Source organism: Schistocerca cancellata, chromosome 5 (assembly GCF_023864275.1).
Source record: "Schistocerca cancellata isolate TAMUIC-IGC-003103 chromosome 5, iqSchCanc2.1, whole genome shotgun sequence".
Lineage (NCBI taxonomy): Eukaryota > Metazoa > Arthropoda > Insecta > Orthoptera > Acrididae > Schistocerca > Schistocerca cancellata.
In genome coordinates this window covers 828,008,542-828,033,380 of record NC_064630.1, presented here as the reverse complement: position 1 = coordinate 828,033,380, position 24,839 = coordinate 828,008,542, and the positions used below count along the sequence as shown (strand labels likewise).

The following is a 24,839-nucleotide window of genomic DNA, read 5'->3' as shown; positions in this document are numbered from 1 at the left end:
CAAAACCACATCTCAAATGCTTCTTTTCTTTCTCCTCCCTCTTTCCTCAGTGTCCATATCTCAGGTCCATATAATGCGATGTTCCATATAAAGCATTTCACCCATCTCTTCCTCAGGTCCCTGTCCATGCGCTCACATAGAGACCTCTTCTTATTATTAAATGCCTTCTTGGCAATTGTGTTTATATAGTATGCTGAAAGAGACAGCAACTATCCTCGGATCACTTACTAAATTTACAAAGAGACCAAGGAACACAATCTGCACATAAGCAGCCTGGAAGGAGAGAGAGATGGAAAAAAGGGACACCTGAAGCATCCAGATGGGAAGGAGGAAACAAATTGAAACTTCATGATTTGTGAGGGTAAGTGATGTTATGTTACTGATTACAAAATCAGTTTGAATTTACAAAATGTGGCCAGCTGACACACAACTGTTGTAACTGGTCCTTGATATCCTGGACACTGGTACTGGTTCATAACCGACATCTGAGCTGGTCCCACATATATTCTAGTGCGGTCTTATTCAGGGATATAGCTTGTCATGGGAGTACCTCGACATCAGGCAACTAGGTCGCAGAGACATGTACTGTGTGTGGATGGGCACTGTTCCACTGAAAAATGGCACCACGAAACTGTCACATGAGAGCAACACGTGAGGATACATGACACACCACTGTGCCATCAGAGTTCCCTTCATCACAACCATCTGTGACCTGAAGTCATACCCAATAGCTCCCCACATCTTGACACCAAGATTTACACTGGTGTGCTCATCCAAATCATTGGAAGAATGAGGCCCACTGCATGGTCACCACTGTATGTGCTGATGGTCACTAGGGTAGAGCAGAACTGTGATCGATCACTGAACACGCTTCCCGTCGTGGCCCCATCCAAATGCAGCTATTCATGTCGGGCTGTTAATGGCAGCCTATACACAGCACATTAATTCCCTCATTAGACTGCCACTAGTCTCAAACCGGTGGTGCAGAATGACACAGAATGTTGCACGGACTTCATTACTCGTTCTCAGATAGCAGGTGCCAACATGAAGGGCTTACGGCATGCGTGGTGCACAATATGCATTCCTCTAGTGTGTAGGTCAGACACGGTTGACCAGGACCTTAATAACAAATATGCCTACCCTAATGTTCCCACACATTCCAACATCAGACCACTGTCACAGCCAACAGATTGTATATTGCACAATTTGATCAGCTGACCAAATGGAGATCCGAAATGAGACCTCTTTCAAACTCTGTAGGGTGCTGATAACCCTACCTCTAATGAGTACGTGGCTTCACTATGTCCTTTATGGTGATCGTTCAACATCCAGTGCTGTTCACATTCCTTATATGCCCTACCTGGGCAATGTAAGCATGAGGAACACTAATACTACTGTTTTACTTGTCACAGAGAATTGCAGCTCAAATAATTTACAGACCTGCCAATGTTGTATATGTGTTCAAAGTTACACTGACATCCGACCATATCCTCTGGGTGCTTAACTTTTTTTGTCAGGCAGTGGTTATAGTTGAACTTTTGCTACTTGAGAGGGATCCTATGGAAATCAAGTGATTACAGGATAATGCAACTTTGTGGAAACATTTGTAAGGATGTGCAGAAAACAGAAGAATAAACCACTGAAAGAAACACATTTTAATTTTGGCAAGTGAGGGTAACATTTGTTATTTGTGTGCTGTGTTTACATTCTAGGTTACAAATGTTTCTCATTGTGATGAGCATCTGCATTCAAAACAGTCTGTAAGTTTGTATGGATACCATTTCACAATTGTTCATACCACTTTTGAATGGTGGACCATATAATGTTACTGCGAGACAGCCCACGTACTGCTAAATCGCAAGTCAATTTGAATTTCTGACTTATGTTCTTCAACCCCAGTGTGGAAAGAGGACCTCTTCATATTCCTTTAATTCATCAACAACTGTGAAGAACAACAGAATTATTGCTGTTGTTTTGATAAAACAACCTTACAAGTAAAGCCCTGCTCATCTTATCCAGACCCAAATTGATTTGTCGACAACTGCAATGCAAACTGGTGCTTTTGTTTCGACGTTACAGTGCTGTACCAGCACCTGTGCCTAATGCAAGTCCTAACACTAACACTACTAACAATGGAAATCCTGTACCACATGGTCTGAACATCATTCCTACTGAGTACCCATACAGTAAATAGTTTTCCATCTGCACAGGTTCAAATAGTGGAAATTTAATTATAGCTATCCAGTACAACACATCACATCATATATCTAAATACAAGGCAATAATGTCAATACATATTCTTAAATAACAATTGCATATGTGTGCTTGCAACATCAACACACTGATTAGTTATATAAACTTTGACACTGGAACAAATGATCATAAAATTAAGTAATATACCATGTTTGTAATCATGGATGTCATAAGGGCTTGAATCACATCATATGGAAAGAGAGACACAAACAATTAGTTGTTGTGGTGAACAGTGTGACCAACAACAAACAATGTGGAAAGAATCCTAAAAACTGTGCACTTTCTCAAAGAAGGAGTTAAATATATAGAGATCTTATTAACTTACAAATGAAGCCTGTTCTTCTTAAATGGTCTGGATTTTAAGACAAAACACACGAACAGGCTTGGCAGCATTTTATGAAAATGCTTAATTGGAAACAAGTTTATGACTGTGAGGAAAAAACAATGTTCTTCCCTTACTTGACTACCATTTTCCCCAAAACATTAATCACATTAGACCAAAGTCTATAAAAAAAACTATGGTTTACTCAAAGAATAAAGATGTGTGGTGTGTGTGGGGGGAGAGGAAGGAGGGACTGAACTGACATGGTACCTCATTACAAGAAGTACTGGAGAGTATCAAAGAGAGCACTCTAGACATTGAAACAAATGCATTATGAGAAAAGAATAGTCACATCAGGCAACAACATAAAGACAAAATGGACTGCAGTTACAGGGGAATTTGGTGAAAGTAGATATGACGAAGAGCAGTGAGCTTTAAGAATAAATGGTACTCTGGCAACAAATGTTGACAATCCCTTCCACATCTAAATCCAAAGTCTGCAAACCCCTGTGAAGTGCTTGGCAGAGGGTACTTCACATTGTACCATTTATTAGGGCTTCTTCTGTTCTACTCACGTATGGAGTGCGGGAAGAGTTTTTAAATGCCTCTGTGCAAGCATTAATTATTCTACTTCCATCCTTGCTATCTATACAGGAGTGAGATGTAAGGTGCTGTAGCATAATCATTTATCTGCCACTTAATGCTTGTTCTTGAAACTTTGTAAGTAGGCTTTCTTGGTATAGTCTGTGTACCATATATCTTCAAGCATCTGGCAGTTCAGTTTCTTTTGCACCTCTGTCACACTTGCCCACAGAGCCAACAAAACCTCTGACCATTCAGACTTCTCTTCTCTGTATATGCACATCTACACCTACACAAATACCTTGAAAGCTACCACATGGTGTGTGGTGGAGAGGTACCATTACTAGTCATTTTCTTTCCTGTCCCACTTGCAAATAGAGCAAGGGGAAAATGACTATCTATATTCCTCCACATATTCCCTAATGACTTGTATCTTATCCTTGTAGTCCCAGTCACCTTCAGATGCTGGTTCCCTAAATTTTCTCAGTAGTGTTCCTTAAAAAGGACGTTGCCTTCCCTCAACTTGTGTGTTGTTACAACCTACCAGTAGCAAATTTACTGGTGTGCCTCTGAATTTCTTCAATGTCTTCCTTTAACCTGACCTAATGTGAATCCCAGTTATTAAAGCAGTATTCAATAATAGTTTGCACTAGAATCTAACATGCTGCCTCCTTTACAGATGAACCACACCCTCCCAAAATTCTCTCAATAACCAGAAGTTGATCCTTCGCCTTCTCAATTACAATCCCTACATACTTCTTGCTCTACAACATTATGCTAAGATATTTAAGTAATGTGACTGTTTCAAGCAGGACACTACTAATGCTGTATCCAAACATTATGAGTATGTTTTGCCTTCTCTCTCACATTAAACTACATTTTTGTACATCAACTAGAAGTTTTATATGTCATCTTTTATCACCCTGCAATCACTCATCTTTGACACCTTCCGATATACCACAGCTGACAGCTGCCCACTCTGTCTGCCAGAACAATTATATATATAGAAAATAATAATGGGCCTATCACATTTCCCTGGGACACTCCTGAAAATACTGTTGTCTCTGGTGAACACTTGCCTCAAGGACAACATACTGGGTTCTATTACTTAAGAAGTCTTTGAGCCACTCACATATCTGCAAACTTATTCCATATGCTCGTACCTTCATTAAAAGCCTGCAATGGGCATAGAGCCAAATATTTCTTGGAATTCTAGAAATATGGAATCTGCCTGTTGCCCTTCATCCATATATCATGAGACAAAAGGGTAAGCTGAGTTTCAAATGAGCGATGGTTTCTAAAACTGTGTGATTTGTGGACAGAAGTTTTTCTGTGTCAAGGAAATTTATTATATTCAAAATAAGAATATGAAGCGGGAACGTGTGGTATCTCCGCTTACAGTCACTCATGTGCAGTGAATCGGCTTTATCGCTGCACCCACGCACTATGCTCAAGGGAGAGGCTTGGTGACAAAAAAACGACTAAAGCAGTTTCGGGACAGGACACATTTATTCTTACTAGCGTTACAATAAATGACAAATACCATTTGTTGCTAATTTCCATCCATACAGGTGCGTTGCACTGGTGGCACGGCTCGATCACCGATCCCGGAGGGTATACACTCCAGTGACGAGGCATGGCGTGACCACGTGGACCGAGCGAGACGGAAGGCCGCGTCACTGAACGTTCTACTCCTGGCGCGACCAGAGGCGCTGTAACGTCCGCGAAGGAGCGAAAGACACTTTAACAGTATGGTGCACACTGCAGAATGGCGACTGCATTTACGACTGTGCGCACGGATTTACGGCGGAGTCACGTTGACTCGACGCACGTGGTCCGCGGCAGGAGAACTGAGAGACGCGTGTCGCGTCGCGTCAACTAGCTCACACTGTCTGCCTGCTTTTGTCCCCGTGCAGTCCGGTGTGCCACGCACCGTTGCCAAAATTCGGTGTAACGGTACAGCTGCCCCTACTTGTGTCGGCAGTGCCGTAGTTCAGCCCTTCGTGCATTGGATGGTGCTGCCACCACAAATACATTCAAAAATTCTGCAAAAAATCAATGTTAAGGATAATGGTGTGTAATTTTTTGTGTCCAGTTTTTTTACCTTTCTTATGTACAGGACTCAACTGTGGTTTTTTCGAGTCACTTGGGACTTTGCACTGGACGAGAGAGTTGCAATAAGTGCAAGCTAACACCCAAACCTCCAAATATCAGACACTCAGACTGGTACCAAACTTTGTATTTCAATAGAGTATCAACCAAAATAAAAATTTAGTTGATGCTGTGTGATGTTGTACAGTAGAATATACGTAAACAGTAATTAAAAGTAATACCAGAACTACAGAGCACAGGAAAAGTGTATCTTTGAATAGATGCATTGAAGATCTCACATGGGTGAATTGGTAGAGCGTGAGGTTATCACAATAAAGGTTCTGCAATCAAATCCCCATGATAACAATTTTTTTTAACTGTTTATGTTTGAATCTGTTATATGGGAGAACATTTTCCTGCATGTAATAGAACTTTTCGGAGTTTGTAGCAATGTTTTTTTGGCACTCTGCTTTAGCTTCATTGGTTGAAAATAGTAAACCTATAGAGTACATCTGTATAGAAAGATGTGGTGTTCTGTCGGACATGTGTGACAGAACACTATGTCTATATAAATATACTCTATAGGTTTGCTACTTTCAACTAACGTAGCAAAATAAGACTGCCAAAATAATATTGCTACAAACTCTGAAAAATCTTTTAAATGACAGGAAAATGTTCTCCCTTATAAAAAAGAAGTCATCAGTGGGATTTGATTGCAGGACCTTAGTATGATGTCCTCACACTCTATCCTCTCACCCACGCAATATCTTCAACACATTTATTCACAGATATGCCTTTCCTGTGCTCTGTAGTTCTGGTGTTACTTTTAATTACCATTTATGAATATTCTGCTGGACCACAGTACACAGCAAAAAGTAAATAAATGTTTTGGTTCATATTCTATCAACATACAACATTTGGAACTAATCTGAGTGTCTGACATCTGGAGGTTTGGGTGTAAGTAAGGGGCCAATACTGTAGAGTACTCTTTCTAAAGTGAATTGGGATACCATCCAGACCTGGCAACTTATTTGTTTTCAATGCTTTCAGTTGTATCCCTGTGCCACAGATATCTATTACTATGTTGTCCTTATGGGAGTCTATGCAACAGTCAAATGATGGTATGTTTGTACAATTCTCCTGCAAGAACGATTTATTAAATGTTAAATTTAAAACTCTGGATTTCCTTTTGCTATCTTCTACTGCCATAACTAGTGTCTGGATAGAAGCCCTAGACCCACTTAGCAATTTTCTTGGGTTCTTAGCGATATCTTTTGCAAAGGTATGATGGTGGTAGTTATATGGTCTGCACATAGATATTATTACAGATGTACAACTCTCTACCAACCTTTAGCTGTTGTCATCTGCATTTTCTCTTTTGAACAACAAGAGTAACAGCCTTTGCTTACTCAGTGTTTTCTGAATTTGGCTGTTAAACTATGGTGGGTCTTTTCTGTCATCAATCCACTTACCGGGTGCATACTTCTCCAGAGCATGATTTACAGTCCATATAAATTTTGCCAGTAATTCCTCTACACCCATCACACCAGAACCTAATGATGTCAGGTCAATGACTAAGTGAGATGCTAACAACTGCTTATCTGCTCTTTCTAGCAGAAACACTCTTCTATCCCTTTTGACTGATTTATTAACTTTTAGTAACCATAGTCACCATAATGACATCATGTTCACTAATCCCTGTCTCTATACTGACACTGCAGATAAAGCCAGGCCTGTTTCTAGCTACATGACCTAAGATATTCTCAGTGCATGTGGGCTGTCAAACTAGCTGCTCTTGACAGTTTTCAGAAAATGGTTCAAAATTACTTAGGAAGACTGTCTGTCTGTAGCCCATATCATCAATCCACAGACGTCTCAGTCTGTGTTTGGTAGAATGAAGTTCCCTGCAACTAGAATAGCATGATCTGATTATTTCCACAATGCTAACCATATACTTTCTTTGAATGACTCTAAAACTGTCATAGTGGAATGGGGTGGCCACCAGCAACTGACACAATTTTACACAGACCTATTATATGTAACCATATAACTTTACTGTCACACTCAATTTTGACCTCAATAGAAACAATATTTTTATCAACTGCAATGAGCACTCCCCTCCTATGGCATATAATGTGTCTTTCTCACACATATTCTATGACTTTCTAAATATCTCATTGGTTTCTACTTCAGGTTTCAGCCATCTCTCAGACCCAAGAACAATGGTTACTGTTGTTGTGGTCTTCAGTCCTGAGACTGGTTTGATGCAGCTCTCCATGCTACTCTATCCTGTGCAAGCTTCTTCATCTCCCAGTACCTACTGCAACCTACATCCTTCTGAATCTGCTTAGTGTATTCATCTCTTGGTCTCCCTCTACGATTTTTACCCTCCACGCTGCCCTCCAATACTAAATTGGTGATCCCTTGATGCCTTAAAACATGTCCTACCAAATGATCCCTTCTTCTAGTCAAGTTGTGCCACAAACTTCTCTTCTCTCCAATCCTATTCAATACCTCCTCCTTAGTTATATGATCTACCCATGTAATCTTCAGCATTCTTCTGTAGCACCACATTTTGAAAGCTTCTATTCTCTTCTTGTCCAAACTATTTATCGTCGATGTTTCACCTCCATACATGGCTACACTCCATACAAATACTTTCAGAAACGACTTCCTGACACTTAAATCCAAGAAGAATCTGATCCCAAAACTTTCCAGAGGGCAGTAAATTTGGAAACTGCTGTGAATACTTCAATAATCTCCTGATAAGACTTTGATAGTCAAAGACTATTTACTCTGAACGTGGTCTGATTTCAACCTGGTGAGTGTTCATCAGAGTACCTCAAACAACTTCCTAGCCTAAAAAATTCTCATGTGCACTACAAAAGTACTCTGCTACCTGAGTAGCTGCTTCCTTTGTGTAATGCATCCCTGACCTATCAAGGGGAGTCCTACAATTCCCCACTTGATAATGCAGGACAGAAATCTGCTGTCACGACTGTCACAGAGTCAATGAAGCTTTGCTTGAGACACTCCACTTGGTTCCGAAGCAAAGGACCCTTATCAACTCTGGGAACAATGCTCCAAATTGTGAGATCTGCTTGAGCCACAAGCACAAAACCAGCAGTCTTCACCACTTTCACCTGCCACCTGCACAAATAGATGATGATCCCAGAACAAATGCGACAGGTGTCATTGTTGCTGAAGTGAGCCACAACTAGCACACGGCTGCACCCCACATGCTCGATAGCCGCAGGCAAAGTCTCCTCCACATCTCAGGTGAGGCACCTCGGCAGACATATCGAGTACACATTAGCTTCCTTTCCAGGTTTAAAAGCTGTCTCCCTAAGGGGCTCCACAATGAGCCTAACAATGGAGCTCCCAATAATTAGCAAAACCCTGCCCACCTTTGCCTGATCGGACCTTGTTGAAAGAATGACCACACGCAGGGTGAATAGTCAAGGCCAGAGGGGCAGTCTCCACAATGGCCTTCTGCCTCATGCAACAGAAATATGTTATCGCCTGCCACTCATCCTGCTATGGCAGCAGTCCACCACACGGTGTACATTAGTTGGTGAGCCAGTTGGTAAGACAAGCAACACCTGATGACCCCACACAATGAGTGAAATATTACATCACCATTACACCCCAAGGTAGTGGCCTGGAGATGGAAAATTGTAGCCATAAGTGCATTCAGCTACTTGCGAACTGGGGCCAGCTGTTCCTGCATCAGCACGTAGCATGCACACACCCTCCCCGTCCTAGTATAACTAATTGAATAAGTAAACTATAAAAGCAGACAGATACCTAGATATGCAACTGGCAACCCTCTTGACTTGTCACCAATGGACTCTTATGCTTTAATAAGTGGTGCAGCTGGCTGTTAAGAAGAAATGAAAACTGTGCTCCAAACTTTTTGAATTTATATGTACAGTTAAAAAAATGGAGGATTAAACCTCATAAACAGAAAAATGTACAAAAATTTTGAGAAATATACTATTAGAAAAATACAGGAAACTTGCCATTCTGGAAATGTGTAACATGTGACATCTGGTGCCTGACTGAGGGACTTACTAGGCTGAAAGGAATGGTCGCTTGTCTTCAAAACAAACGAGCAACTACTGCACTACAGACTGCCTGAATATTCACTTAAAGTTACAAAATGCAATATTAAACCCCTCAAATAGAAAAACAGATATAAAATTTAAGAAATATACTACTAGGAAAACAGGCAGGGAATGAAAAATGTGCTCCAATTTACTTACAGTTAAAAAAGGCAAGATTAAGCATCTTTAACAGAAAAATACATTCAGTATCCCCTGTTAGTCCTATTTGTTGCGGATCCCAATTAGCAATATTTTATGATGGGACATGCCCCACTACACCATTAAAAGTAATGACTACCAAAAATTTATACAGGGCCAGGATAACATTGGGTGGAATGCAGGCACAAGGATCTGTTGGATGCCCAAGGCACTAGTAGGACATTGTTAATAGAATACATAGTCATGTTCTTTAAGGTGACGAGAAGCCAGGTGATCAGATGAAGCTTACACGAGGAGGCCAGTACGTGTTGACACCTGCACACCTAGCAGCCTCGACCACCTCAGTGATGGGGCTGTACATGCAGCTGGCAGCTATGTCACAGGAGGTTGCTGATCGGATGCATTGCTGACATTGCCTGTGTGGCCCCAGCTACCAGCAGCAGGGCTAACAGGTTACCAGGGCACATTTGCAGAGATCATACGTGACAACCCAGGAAAGGCATCCAATAGCAGTGTATGAAGTTGTCTCAGTCGCAAAAAGTTGCGTTTCCTCGACAAAAGAGAGGCAGGTGATGCCATTGTCTGATCATAGATGCAGGTCGGGGCGGGGGGGAGGGGGTGGGGCACCTATTTGCGCTCCCCTTGGCTCGTGGTACTGTACCATCAGGTAGGCCTATGGGACCTGGTGGTAGGAGGCACCCGAGTCTTCTCATCGGTGGAGGTGAAGAAGATGGCAGAAGCCCACGGCAGCTGAGTCCTTCAGTCCAGGCCGATGGCTGCATCATAGACTGAACTCATCTAGACAGACTGTGGATGAAGTCCCACATTGGGACTGGTTAGCTGCAAACTAAGAAATGAGCTTTGGAAGACAAGAGTATTTGTGCTGGTCGATCTATGCCAATGACATTATCGTGCAGCAAAAATTAATGATTGTGCCCTAGTTTTCTGAATCTGTCAGTGCTCTGTACCACAATATCACTTTCCAGTTCTTCCCTTCAGGCGTATTTAGTTTGGCTACTGTGTGGAAAAAGCCACTCTCATGTACAACTTCTGCGTTATTACTTCAGTGTACATGGTCAACAGAACGATGTTATGCTCCCTTATCCATGAGGTCACTGTGTTGAGTCAGAACCTCAATCATGGTGTGTGGCAAATTAACTTGGTGGTGTGCCCATGCTACTTGCTGTCCTTCCTTGTTGGGATTCCAATGTAGTGAGTTGGTAGCCCTGCAGCAGGCGAGACACGTGAGTTTTGTGCTGCTGTACAGATAAGTGATTTAGACTGTAATAAAACTCAGTTTAGTTCAGGAAACTAGTTTAATACGTGTGTTAGTGTGTTTTGCAAGCTTACAATTAAAGGTATCACTTCTCTTTGCTTATTATTCCAGAAAATGTGAAAGGAATATAAAGTAGGGTTACGATTGTATTCTTGCATACATTTTAGCACAGTAAAACTTATAGAATCTCATTTAATTGCTCTGTTCCATTCCAGCAAGTTAAGAAAAGCATATCCCTTTGTTGTTTAACTCTTATTTTGTGAAACATAGCGTAAATTTTAAGTTCCGGTATCTGGAAACTTTGCACATACGGTAGTAGCTTTGTTTACATACAATTGAGACTAGACATAATATTTTGTAAATGTGGTTTCTTGTTTTTCAGTAATTTAAAGTAAAGTTTGGAAGGTAGGAGATGAGGTACTGGCAGAAGTGAAGCTGTGAGGAAGGGGCATGAGTTGTGCTTGGGTAGCTCGGTTGGTAGAACACTTGCCCACGAAAGGCAAAGGTACCAAGTTCGAGTCTCGGTCCAGCACACAGTTTTAACCTGCCTTTCAATTTAATTTGACTTATTCTCACTAAAGTAAGATTTTTACCATGAGTGAAAAGTGCCTGACGTGCCATAGAATTGTTAGCTCTGGGGCTTGGTGTGATGGCTGCAGTAGTTTTTTCCTTTGGGGTGATTGTAGTGACATGGGAAATGGGGAAGTGGATCAGACTCATCAGTGGCTCTGTATGCAGTAGAGATAGGAAAATAGCGGAACAGGAGGGGGAAATTGCTGCCTTTCAGGCACAGTTAGAGCAGGCTAGGGAAGATCTGAACAGGTTAAGGAGGGAGAAGGGTAAAGATAGGTGGGAAGTGGCAACAGGTAACAGGAGGAAAAGACCTAGAAGTTTGTGGTGAATGTGAAGAATAAGTTTGACCTGTTGCTTCAGTTAAAAATTGATGAGCCTCAGACAAAGGTAGGTGTAGAGAGGGCACAACAAACTTTCACTAGAAAATTGAATAAGAAAATAGGGAAGGCAGCAAAGAGAAAGAAAGTTTTGTTGTTAGGTAGTTCACATGCCAGAGGTGTAGGAGGTGTAGGACAAGTTAGGATCAGAATACCAGGTCACAAATTTTTTTTAAACCTAGTGCTGGTCTGGGTCAGGTGACAGAGGATTTAGGTTCACTCTGTAAAGATTTTACCAAGGAAGACACCATGGTTATTGTGGGTGGGCCAGGCAATATATTCACAGATACCCTGGGCACAGTATAGAGTGTGACCTGGCAAAGATTGCATCAGCACTGTGACATAGCAGTGTTGAGTTTGTGTCTGTTCTGAGATGCCATGACCGACCTCATTTAAACTCTTCTGTTGGGAGAGTTAATTTGGAGTTGAAAAGGCTACTTGGGTCGGGTGCGGGGTCTGCCATGAGTGGTAATATACAAGTAGTCATAGGTGTTGGAGCAGCACCTTTTTTAGGATAGGTAGGACAGAATGAAGTCAAGTTAGGAGAGAAGTAAAGATTGAAACGAACCTTCAGTTTGAGAAAGAAATAAAAAAAAGCATAATCCTGGCACATTCGATCAGCAAACACAGCTGTTGGTTAAAACATTACAGCAATCAGCAGAAATTTTATTTCCAACCGATTTCATCTCGGTAAATGTGAAATGCCAACTATCTTTAGTGCATCAAAATATTCGAGGGCTTAGAAGTAAAGTTAATGAACTACTTATGTGAATTGATGAATTAGAGTCATCGAACCCAGTTGATATAATCTGCCTCTCTGAACATCATGTGACCACTGTTATAGACATGTTAAACCTTACAGAATTTAAGTTAGCCTCTTACTTCTGTAGACAAAATATTGGGAAAGGAGGAGTTGCCACATTTGTTAAAAAGAGTTTCAAATTTAAGAATATTGAGATTAATAAAGTTTGCTTAGAGCAGCACTTAGAAGCATGTGCAACAGAGATAGAATTTCATAATAGGTCCTTTATAATAGTAGCCATATACAGAGCACCTTCAGGAAACTTCAACCTGTGTATAAACAGTCTCGAAGATTTATTATCTCATCTAAAAATAAAAAAAAATAAAAAAATAAAAAATAAAAAAAAAACAAAGAACTAGTGGTTGCTGGTGATTTTAATATAGATGTCCTGAAAAACACTGTCAGTGAACAGTTACTGAATCCAGTTACATTGTCATTCAATTTAATTTCTACTGTAAATTTCCCAACTAGGGTATACAAATGTTCTAAGACTGCCATTGATAATACCTTTGTAGACAATTCTAGGCAACTAAGCCACATTGCAAAACCAGTAGTAGATGGGATACTTGACCATGGCATGCAACACCTAACATTAAATTTTGAAAATTGTCAGGGTAAAACATCTATCAGAACTGAGTACAGAAGGCCAATAAAACAGTCAAAAACTGAGAAATTTAGGAGATTGCTCAAAGAAATTAACTGGATGATGTTTACAGCATCCAAGACACAAATGGAAAATACAAAACATACATTAATAAAGTTAGCACCTTATTTGAAAATTGTTCTCCCCTGAAGGTAACTCAAATTAAGCAGAAGTCTAATAAGAAACCATGGATCACACCAGGGGTAAAGATATCATGTGAGACAAAAAGGAAATTTTACTGATATGTAGGGACACCTTTGATACTAGCATTATGGCTCATTACAAAAATTACTGCAAAATATTGCAGAAGGTTATCCATAAATCTAAACACCTGCATTATGAGAAGAAGATAAATACAGCCAGCAATAAAATAAAAACAATATGGGATATATCATGTCCATTATAATTATCCGGGCTGTTATGCCGTGGTCGGTTGATGAATTCAGTGTCAATTCCCGACATTTTGTCTCCGACTGCGGGAGACATCTTCAAGGGGGTCCATAGCTCGATGGAAGGTCCAACACACCCACTGGCTCACTACAGACTAATGTAACGTCACGTGTTTTGAAAACGTCAGTGCAATTGGCCGCTGTCCGTCGCCACCGATCAACGTTGCCATCACCCAGTAGTGGACGGGTGGTACACATCTTCTTTACCACCGGCATCCATAAACCGTTTAATTTCATGCCATCCTCCTTTAGATTGAAATTATTAGGGTGTTTAGCGATTTTGATTGCCTCCCTGTAGAGCCTTTCGTAATATCCGCTTGTGGCCACTAGTACTTGCGTCGCCTCGAAATGAATATTGTGGTGCCCTGGCTTGAAAGCATGCCTCGCAACAGCTCATCGTTCCGTTTCTCCTCTTCTACAATTTCCCTTGTGCTCGTCCAAACGTTTAGCAGCCACAAGTTATATTTTTGATTATTTTGGTAGTACTGTCATTTTACATTGATGACACATGCTTTGTTTATTTGTTATATCGTTGCAATTTTCAAGCTGCTAGGTTAGTTTCGTTATTGCTCCTGTGCTGTTAATCATGGCTGCTCCACTGTCTATCTGCGCCAAAGAAGAGCAATGTTCAGTGATTCGTTTTTTGTGGTCAGAACGCATATCAGGGGCTGAATTTCATCAAAGACTTTTGGTACAGTATGGGAACAGTGCTTTGCCACAACAGAGTGTCTATTAATGGATTGAAAAATTCCAAAATGTTCGCACAAGTGTTACGCACAATGAAGGAGCTGGACAATCATTTACCACCACAAATGAAGAAACCATTGAGTGTTCACATGAAATGATTCTCTTAGACGATTAACTATTGATGAAGTGGCACATTGTCTGCAGATTAGTAATGGTTCTGCCTACGAAATCATTCACACAGACTTGGGTTTCATGAAGTTTGTGCAAGATGGGTCCCAAAACAACTCACACAGCTGCATAAACAAATGCGCTTGGACATCTGCAAAAAACATTTGGATCACTATTATAATGAAGGTGACAACTTCTTAGACAGGCTCATTACTGGTGATGAAACATGGATCTGTCACTACGAGCTGGAGAGTAAATGGCAGAGTATGGAATGGAAACATTCAAATTTGCCATGCAAGAAAAACTTCAAGACCCAACTGTCTGCAGGAAAACTGTTGTTTACGGTTTTTGGGATGCACCAGGTCCAGTAATGGAACATTATGGGGAAAGGAGCACGACAATAAACTGTGCATTACTGTGCTGTCAAAAGGCGTATTGTTGCACGAAAATGCCCATCTGCATACTGCTGTCCACACTTCTGAAACACCCCAGAAACTCAAATTTGAAGTACTGGATCATCCTCCATATAGTCCTGATCTTGCCCCTTCTGACTATCACTTGTTTGGTCCACTCAAACAGGCATTAGGGGGCCGTCAATTTGCCTCAGACAAAGCAGTGAAAGAAGCGGTGCATTCCTGGCTCACAGCTCAACTGAAAACCTTTTATGAGGGCATCAGGAAGCTTGTACAACAATGGACCAAGTGTGTTGAAATGCAAGGAGACTACGTCAAAAATGATGTTCTTGATAGTTTCCTATTTGCTTACAATAAACTTTTATAACTACTTTGCGGATAATAATTGGCATACCCCCATACACTAGGTAAAGTATTGGACAACTTCTATGACTTCATGTGGCTGGACAGCTGTGATCCACTCAGATAATCTGTAACTCTTCAACACTACTGAAATAAATAAAAATACTGATTACCTTTTGATTTGTGCCTTCACCTATTTTTTCTGGTGGCACATCAGGTGGCTTCTTATACATGGATTTAGGTGGTCGTGGTATCTTTGGTGCAGGTTTGAGTTTAATTTTTTCTTCCTCCTCTTCACCTTCTTCTTCACCTTCTTCACCTTCTTCTCCTAGCTCTGCTTTAGGAACAATCTCCTCAGGCTTAGCTTCTTGTTCTGCCTCTGCCTCAGCTTCTTCCAGTGCTGCTCTTCGTTCTTCTTCCAGTCTCTCTTGTTCCTAAAAATTCAATAAGTATTTGTAATGGGCAACAAATTAATCATTGTTCTGTCTCATGTTTAAGGACAGACCCATGGCACAGTTATGTCAGTACAAGAATTGAAGAAAAATATAATACTTCTTGATGAACAACAAGGATGAGAGAATAAACAAGAACTATGTTGATGCCAGGGAATGTAAAGTGATCCTTGGGCGGGGACTAAGGTAGAGTACAAGAGTTGCAAGGAGTCTGTGGTTATAGAACTTGAAAAAGGCAAAATTAAAAATTAATTACAGAATTTCCGTCCTAGAACTATGAGAATGGTTTGACAAATTTGGTAAAAAGGCAAGAAAAATATGTGTGTTTCATAAACTTACCTTACTTCTCGACATAGTCTCCTTTGAGGGATTTGCGCTTGGTCCAGTGATACTCCAGCTTTCCTCATCCCATCAGAAAAACAGGTTCCGTTAAACCTTGGAAAATATTCGTTGTCTGCAACTATCAATTCCTCATTTGATGAAAATTCCTTCCCAGCAATTAAAAATTTCAAGTTAGGGAACAGGAAGAAGTAATTTGGTGATAAATGGTGAACAGGGTGGATGAGAAACCAGTTCAAAACCCCATTCGTGCACTTTCACCACTGTCATAGCTGATGTTTGGGATGGTGGATTATCCTGATGAAAATTCCTTCCCAGCAACCCAACATGGTGCATTATCCTGATGAAAGAGTACTTTTTTGCATGCCAAAATTGGTCTTTTTTCAGACAATAAAGGTTTCAAACTATCCAAAAATGAAGCATAATAAGATCCAATTCTGGGTCTGTATATTTCAATTAATTCATGAGGATTATTGTTTGCAAATCACAAAAGATAGTGGCCATTGCCTTATCAGCTGACAATATGGTCTTTGCCTTCTTAGGTGCACTTTTACCAGCCTTTGCCCACTGTTTTGGCTGCAGTTATGACTCTTGTGTGTAATGGTGGATTAAGCTTCCATCAACATTGGTGCAAAAAGTCTTGTAGATTCCAACTAAACACAGCCAAACACTATGCTGAAATGTTGTATTGGTCAACTGTGAGCAATCGGGGCATCCCACTTACACACTGATTCTTCCTAGACAATTCTCCATGCAGGATTTATGCACTCATTCAGTTGAGATGCCTACATTCTCAGTAATCTCAAAAATTTTTATTTGGTGGTCTTGCATTACCGTATCATGGATTCTGCCAATGGTTTCCTTTGTGGTCACCTGAATTGGACAGCAACAGTGAGCTTCATCTTCACCATTTGCGTGACCATGTTTAAACCCATTAATCCAAAAGTAAATGGTATTCAGTGATAGTGCAGAGTCTGTGTGAGGTATAGGCAGATATACTCTGTCTCCAAGAGCCATATACAGGGTGGTCCATTGATCGTGACCAGGCCAAATATCTCACAAAATAAGCATCAAACGAAAAAACTACAATGAACGAAACTCATCTAGCTTGAAGGGGGAAACACGAGGGCAGTATGGTTGGCCTGCTAGATGGTGCTGCCATAGGTCAAACGGATATCAACTGCGTTTTTTTTTAAACAGGAACCCCCATTTTTATTACATAATTGTGTAGTACGTATTGAAATATGAATGTTTTCGTTGGACCACTTTCTTTGCTTTGTGATAGATGGCGCTGTAATAGTCACAAACATATGGCTCACAATTTTAGATGAACAGTTGGTAGCAGATATGTCTTTTTAATTAAAATACAGAACATAGTTATGTTTGAACATTTTATTTATGTTGTTCCAATGTGATACATGTACCTTTGTGAACTTATCATTTCTTAGAACGTATGCTGTTACAGCATGATTACCTGTAAATACCACATAATGCAATAAATGCTCAAAATGATGTCCATCAACCTCAAGGCATTTGGCAATACATGTAACGACATTCCTCTCAACAGCAAGTAGTTCGCCTTCCGTAATGTTCGCACATGCAATGACAATGCACTGTCGCATGATGTCAGGCATTGTCGGTGGATCACGATAGCAAATATCCTTCAACTTTCCCCACAGAAAGAAATACAGGGAAGTCAGATCCGGTGAATGTGCAGGCCATGGTATGGTGCTTCAACAACCAATCCAACTGTCATGAAATATGCTATTATTCAATACCGCTTCAACTGCACACGAGCTTTGTGCCGGACATCCATCATGTTGGAAGTACATCGCCATTCTGCCATGCAGTGAAACGTCTTGTAGTAACATCGGTAGAACGTTACGTAGGAAATCAGCATACATTGCACCATTTAGATTGCCATTGATAAAATGGGAGCCAATTATCCTTCCTCCCATAATGCCGCACCACACATTAACCCGCCAAGGTCACTGATGTTCCACTTGTCGCAGCCATTGTGGATTTTCCGTAGCCCAATAGTGCATATTACGCCAGTTTACATTGCTGCTGTTGGTGAATGACGCTTTGTTGCTAAATAGAAGGCGTGCAAAAAATCTGTTATCGTCCCATAATTTCTCTTGTGCGCAGTGGCAGAACTGTACATGACATTCAAAGTCATCGCCATGCAATTCCTGGTGCATAGAAATATGGTACAGGTGGAATCGATGAAGCATTCTTAACCCCGACCTTTTTGAGATTCCCGATTCTCGCGCCATTTGTCTGCTACTGATGTGCGGATTAGCCGCAATAGCAGCTGAAACACCTACTTGGGCATCATCTTTTGTTGCAGGTCATGGTTGACATTTCACATGTGGCTGAACACTTCCTGTTTCCACAAATAACGTAACTATCCAGTGAACGGTTCGGGCACTTGGATGATGTCATCCAGGATACTGAGCAGCAAACATAGCACACGCCCAATGGGCATTTTGATCACAATAGACATACATCAACACGATATTGACCCTCTCTGCAATTTGTAAACAGTCAATTTTAACACAGGTAGTGTATCACAAAGCAAATACCATCTGCACTGGCAGAATGTTATGTGACACCACATACTTATACATTTGTGACTATTACAGCGCCATCTATCACAAAGCGAAACAAGTGGTTCAACTAAAACATTCATATTTCTTTACGTACTACACGAATATGTAATAAAAAATGGGGGTTCCTATTAAAAAAAAAAAAAACAGTTGATATCCATTTGACCTATGGCAGCGCCATCTAGCGGGGCAACCCTAGCGCCATCTTGTTTCCCCCTTCAACCTAGACGAGTTTCATTCTCTGTAGTTATTTTTGTTTGATGCTTATTTTGTGAGAAATTTGGCCCATTCACTATCAATGGACCACCCTGCATGCATGGCGGGAGACTTCCAGGCCTTCCCAAACATTTTGTAACAATTACCAGGACCCAAAATGCCAAGGCTGCAATTGTAATAGTGAACATAAATTACACAGTCACAAAAATCACAAAACTTTGTACTGAACATGTAACCACAGCTGAAATTACACATGAAGAAGAATTTTGGATTATCATGTACATGTAACTCACTATTCATATGACATAAAGCCTTGTACTGACCAAATAAGAGATACAGCATGATTTTCTAGGGACAAAAGATTACTCACTCTTAGTGACATCAACGCATGTTCGCCTATATGGCATGCAGACAGAACAAACAACAGGGGACAAATTGTAGTTGACACAATACATGTACGTAGCCTCTTTGTTCTAAACAAAGCAGGATAAGCACCTACATACTCAACAATGCAGGAGGATCCAGCAATACTGACATCTAACCAGCAAATGCGATGTCCGTAACATACGTCTCCAAATGGGAAGTACTAGAAAATGCCACACATAGTGGCCACAATGTCATACTCATCCACAAAAACACATACACAAACATGAGCACACAAACTTAACATCAGCAAAATGATGACCTCTTCTAAACAAGGCTTACATGCAAAAATTAAGGAACATGGTTGAAGAACTTCCCTTTCATACAGTCAATGGAAGCATAGACCATAAAGCTCACATTCTGAAGGACCTGCTTCAAAAAGCACAACAATTAGCTATCCCAATGACTGACAATGCACCAAAATAGAAACTCTCCTGGTCCACTGAGTTAACAAAACTAAGGGAAGCCACTAGACAAGGAAACATTACCAACCAGCAAAAACTGCACAAGACAGGGAGGTAAGATTGGAACTACAGTGTGATGCAAAACAAAAATGTAAAAACAAGTAATACAAGACCTGTTCCTTAATTTCACAATGATTGCTTGTCCTTAATACTAATGGCACTGTAGATGTAAAGTAGGATTACCCATATACCTCTGCAATCTGAAAAGTACGATAGGCAATTAATCCCTACTATTAAATGTCTGAAGTCCTGGAACTGTTTTAACTTTTTTGCCATTATGCTGTACTACTACAATAGTTAGCCAACCATTACCACACAGCGCAGCGTCAACTTTGGTAAAGGTGAAATCACTGGAACAACTCTTCCAAAATTCGGCCACAAAACAATACATGCAGGGAAACATATAAACTTCTAACAGATAAGGTAAAGATGCCTACTGTACTGTCAACTCTTAGTTGCACAGATAGCACTACTACAAAGGGCTCAAGATGTTCAGCAGAATGCCTGCTGAATAAGTTTCTCCATGATGACAAAAAGGCAAATGACCAGCAACATCACACAGACTTAATGAAGATAAATGGATGACACCTACATAAATGGCTCCATTAATGTCCCATTGCCCAACAAAGAGATAGTATTAGCAATAAAACAATTAAAGAATCATGTTTCAGATTGTATACACCCAAAAACACTAAAAATTAGTGTTGAACAGGTAACCCCCTTTCTAACAGAGTTACTGAATGGAGCACTGCTGCAAGGCAGGGTTCCTGCCATGAGGAAAACAGCAAACACAGTAATCGTCAAAAAAACACAGACTCTGGACCCAACAGACCCAAAGACTAGGAGACTTGTTTGCCTGTTGAACACGGTGGCTAAGGTGCATGAGAGGCTCCTGCGTAATTGACTATAGTCACACACAATGCTCTTCGGCATTAGTTCATGTCAGTATGGCTTTAGGCTAAAAAGCTCAACAGACAATGCACTTAATCATGTACTGGAAACAACACAGCATATACAAGAAAAATATGCAGTAGCACTAGTAATAGATATAGCAGGCACCTTCAATAATCTCTGGTGGCCTGTCGTGTTCACAAAGCTACGAGAGCTGCAGACATAAACAGTCTTATAGGATACTTACTCAGCTAATGCAAAGATAGGGTGGTGCAATCGCATGCAGGAACACAAAAGGTTATCAAGAAAATAACAAAAGGATGCCCACAAGGCTCAATCTTTGGGCCAATTTTCTGGGATATTGCCATATAACTGCTCCTAAACAATCTGGTCGAAGATGACAAGGTGAAGGGTATAGTAGTAAGATGTGAGGGAACAAGGAATGAAGTTAAAGATATTATAAAAAAATGAAAGGAACTAGAAAAGGAAAGGAATGATGAGGAAACGAATGAAAAGTACTAACTCATGGCACAAAGTCCGCCCCAATAGCTGAGTGGTCAGCATGACAAATTGCCATGCTACGGGCCCGGGTTCGATTCAAGGCTGGGTTGGATATTTTCTCCGCTCAGGGTCTGGGTGTTGTGTTGTCTTTCATCCCCATATGGCGTGCAGGTTGCCCAATGTGGCGTCGAATGTAATAAGACCTGCACCAAGGCGGACAGACATGCCCCACAAGGGGCCTCCCGGCCAATGATGCCAAATGCTCATTTCATTTCCATGGTGCAAAAAGAAAAAAATCTGAAAATTTAGCAAATGAATGGATTTATTTGATTGTAAAATAGCAACTGGCAATCCACATTTTTCAAATTCAATGTAAGGTGCAGCAATTATAATCACAGGAAGAACTTTCAGTCATGCCCTGCATTGTACTGGGTGATCAAAAAGTCAGTATAAATTTGAAAACTTAATAAACCATGGAATAATGTAGATAGTGAGGTAAAAATTGACACACATGCTTGGAATGACATGGGGTTTTATTAGAACACACCCACCCACCCACCCACCCACCCACACACACACACACACACACACACACACACACACACAAAAGAGAGAGTTCACAAAATGTCCTACAGATGGCGCTGGACAGCAAAATGTCAGTGACTGTGCATGACAACCGTGTATAAAAGGAGCTGTAATGAGATAGAGAATCAGATGCGCCAGCAGTCGCAGCATGTTGACGTTAACTGAAAAGGCGCTTTTAGTGAAGCTGTATTATCAGAATGGGGAATGTGCTAGTTCAGCGTTACGATCCTATCGCCATAGGAAGGGGATTCGAATGGGTAAAGGTCCGTTGACAAATGCAGCCATGGCGAGAATGATTTTGAAGTTCGAAGCCACGGTTTGTTTAGACAATAGACCCTGTAGTGGCTAACCGAGCACAAGGCGTAATGCTGCTGAGACAGTTCAGGAAGAAATGGAAACTGTAGCAGGTTCGTCTATGCACAGGGAAGTCAGCGCTCGTGCAGTCGCACGTCGCACCGGCATTCCATACACTACTGTTTGGTTGGCACTTAGGCGTACCCTTTGATGCTATCCGAACAAAATCCATCGGCATCAGGAAATGTTACCTGGTGATTTAGTGAAGCGGATAGCATTTGCAGTGTGGGCATTTCAAAAGATGGCGGAAGATGATGATTGGTTGAGTAATGTGTTGTGGACCGACGAAGCTCATTTCACGCTCCGAGGGTCTGTCAATGCCCACAACTGCAGAATTTGGGCTACCGAAAATCCTAGAACTGTCATGGAAACTCCATTGCACGACGAGAAAGTCACGGTATGGGGTGGATTTACCACATCTACCATTATCGGGCCTTTTTTCTTTGAGGAAATGCGTGATTCTGGTTTTGCAACTGCTACCGTGATGGGTGAGAGGTACACCGATATGTTACAGAATCGCATCATCCCCAGCCTGGCCGATAAAAACCTGCTGGAACGTACAAAGTTTATGCAGGATGGCGCTCCATCCCATATTGCTAGACGCATGAAAGATCTCTTGTGCGCGTCATTTGGTGATGATCGTGTCCTCAGCCGCCACTTTCGTCATGCTTGGCCTCCCAGTTCCCCAGACCTCAGTCTGTGCGATTAATAGCTTTGGGGCTACCTGTAATCGCAAGTGTATCATGATTGACCGACATCTCTAGGAATGCTGAAAGACAATATCTGACGCCAATGCCTCACCATAACTATGGAAATGCTTTACAGTGCTGTTCACAACATTATTCCTCGACTACAGCTACTGTTGAGGAATGATGGTGGACATATTGAGCATTTCCTGTAAAGAACATCATCTTTGCTTTGTCTTACTTTGTTATGCTAATTATTGCTATTCTGATCAGATGAAGCGCCATCTGTCAGACATTTTTTGAACTTTTGTATTTTTTTGGTTCTAATAAAACCCCATGTCATTCCAAGCATGTGAGTCAATTTGAACCTCTCTATCTACATTATTCCGTGATTTATTGTTTTCAAGTTTACACTGATTTATTGATCACCCAGTAGTTATTTTCTGTCAACCACAGATTTCAAATGAAAGTATTTCTTTGTGTATCTTGATCAGTTGTATTAACATGTGCATATTCTTATACTTTCATGCCTATAGTGTTTCAAACATGCAAAATTTCATAGAAGAAAGAACTTCCAAAGAGTATGAGAATTGATCCATATTAAAAGAAACAGTTGCTACTGAAACATATATATTTCATGTTAAAAGTCCCTTTGGGTTTGCTGTCAGATCCCAAAATCAACATGAGTCAATATTTCAATGATCCAACTGTCTGCTACCTTCAGGAAAATGCTGCTTCTACTGAGTCCCACTGAAAACTGATACCAAGCTGCAAATGTCATCCTGTACAGGCCCTCTGAACCATACATGGCACATGCACAGCCCATCACAGTTGCTGCTCTCCAAGACGGGACTGGTGGCACCATCCAGAACACCGGCAATAATGATATATCACACTCAAAGACTATAGTCAAACACTCAGTCTGGCTCCACCAAAGAACATGCTGTTTTGATGTGGGTCAGTACAGGCTTCCATGTCCTGCTAAGAGGAAAACCGGAGCTTCTGTTAATCAAAATGTCTGCCAATCTAATTTTAATTGTCTCTTTTAAATGCTATTCCAAAAACCAGAAGTGTTTGCAACTATCATAATTTTGCCAAATTTCATCCTGTTTACTTGTTTCAGCAATGTTCGGCGACCATCAGTTTTTCTGACCATTGTAGCCTCACATGGCAGTAATGTTTCATGCACCTGTCCTAAAGTATGCAGATCAAATGGCCAATGTAAGCTTTCCCACATTGACATGGAATTTTATATATGCTAGGATTTCTAGACCCCACATCATCTTTCAAACAACTGAGCAGTGCTCCAATCTTGGAATTGGATGAAATGCCCCTTCCAATGATATGTCCCCAGCATAAGGAATAAAAGCCACAGATCTATGCTCCACTTCATGCACTTCCAGGGATGGTACAGAATCCATAGCCTAACAAATCTCAAATCTGTTTCTCAGAGTATCCATTCCCCCCCCCCCCCCCCCCCCCCCCCAAAAAAAAAAAAAAAAAGGGGGGGGGGTGACCAGCAGAGAACTAATGTGCAAGTTCTTGGGTTAAATTATCTATGTCAGAAATGGTGTATGCTTTGTGTACCAGAGTCCTAAGGACGCCACTGCATTGGTATGGTGGATGGCAATACTTAGCCTGGAGGTACTGATTGGTGAGTGTTGGCTTTTGGTGAATACTATGTCCCAGAGTGGCATCTCGGTAATCAGTTTTTGTAAACCATGACATCCATAAATGGACACCTTGCATCACATTCAACCTTCATGGTAAATTTAAAGCTGGAATGAAGACAGCTGAAGTGGTCCAAAAATCAGTTAAGGGTATCATGTCCATGAGGCCAAAAAGGAGCACATTTCCAGAAGCACATTGGTTGTAAAGCTGAAGTCCTCGGTGTCATAATCTCAAAGCACTTCATAAATAAAAAGATGACTGCGAGCTTTAAAGGACTACCCATAGCCACTTTGACATGCTGTTCAAAAAAATTGCCAGTAAATGAAAAATATTTGTATGTCAGCATACCATGACAAAGCTTCACCAATTTTTATCCAGATTTTTACTAATCAAACTCAGAGATTC

The 24,839-nt window shown here is 40.9% G+C and overlaps 1 protein-coding gene across 1 annotated transcript in view; it reads right to left on the bottom strand.

The window, feature by feature from the left end:
- Nucleotides 1-24,839, bottom strand: part of LOC126188824 (radial spoke head protein 6 homolog A) — a 254,633-nt gene that overhangs the window by 101,792 nt on the left and 128,002 nt on the right. Inside the window, exon 5 of the mRNA XM_049930436.1 lies at nt 15,417-15,677. Within this exon, the coding sequence (XP_049786393.1) occupies nt 15,417-15,677 (261 nt within the window). The remainder of the gene's footprint in view (nt 1-15,416; nt 15,678-24,839) is intronic.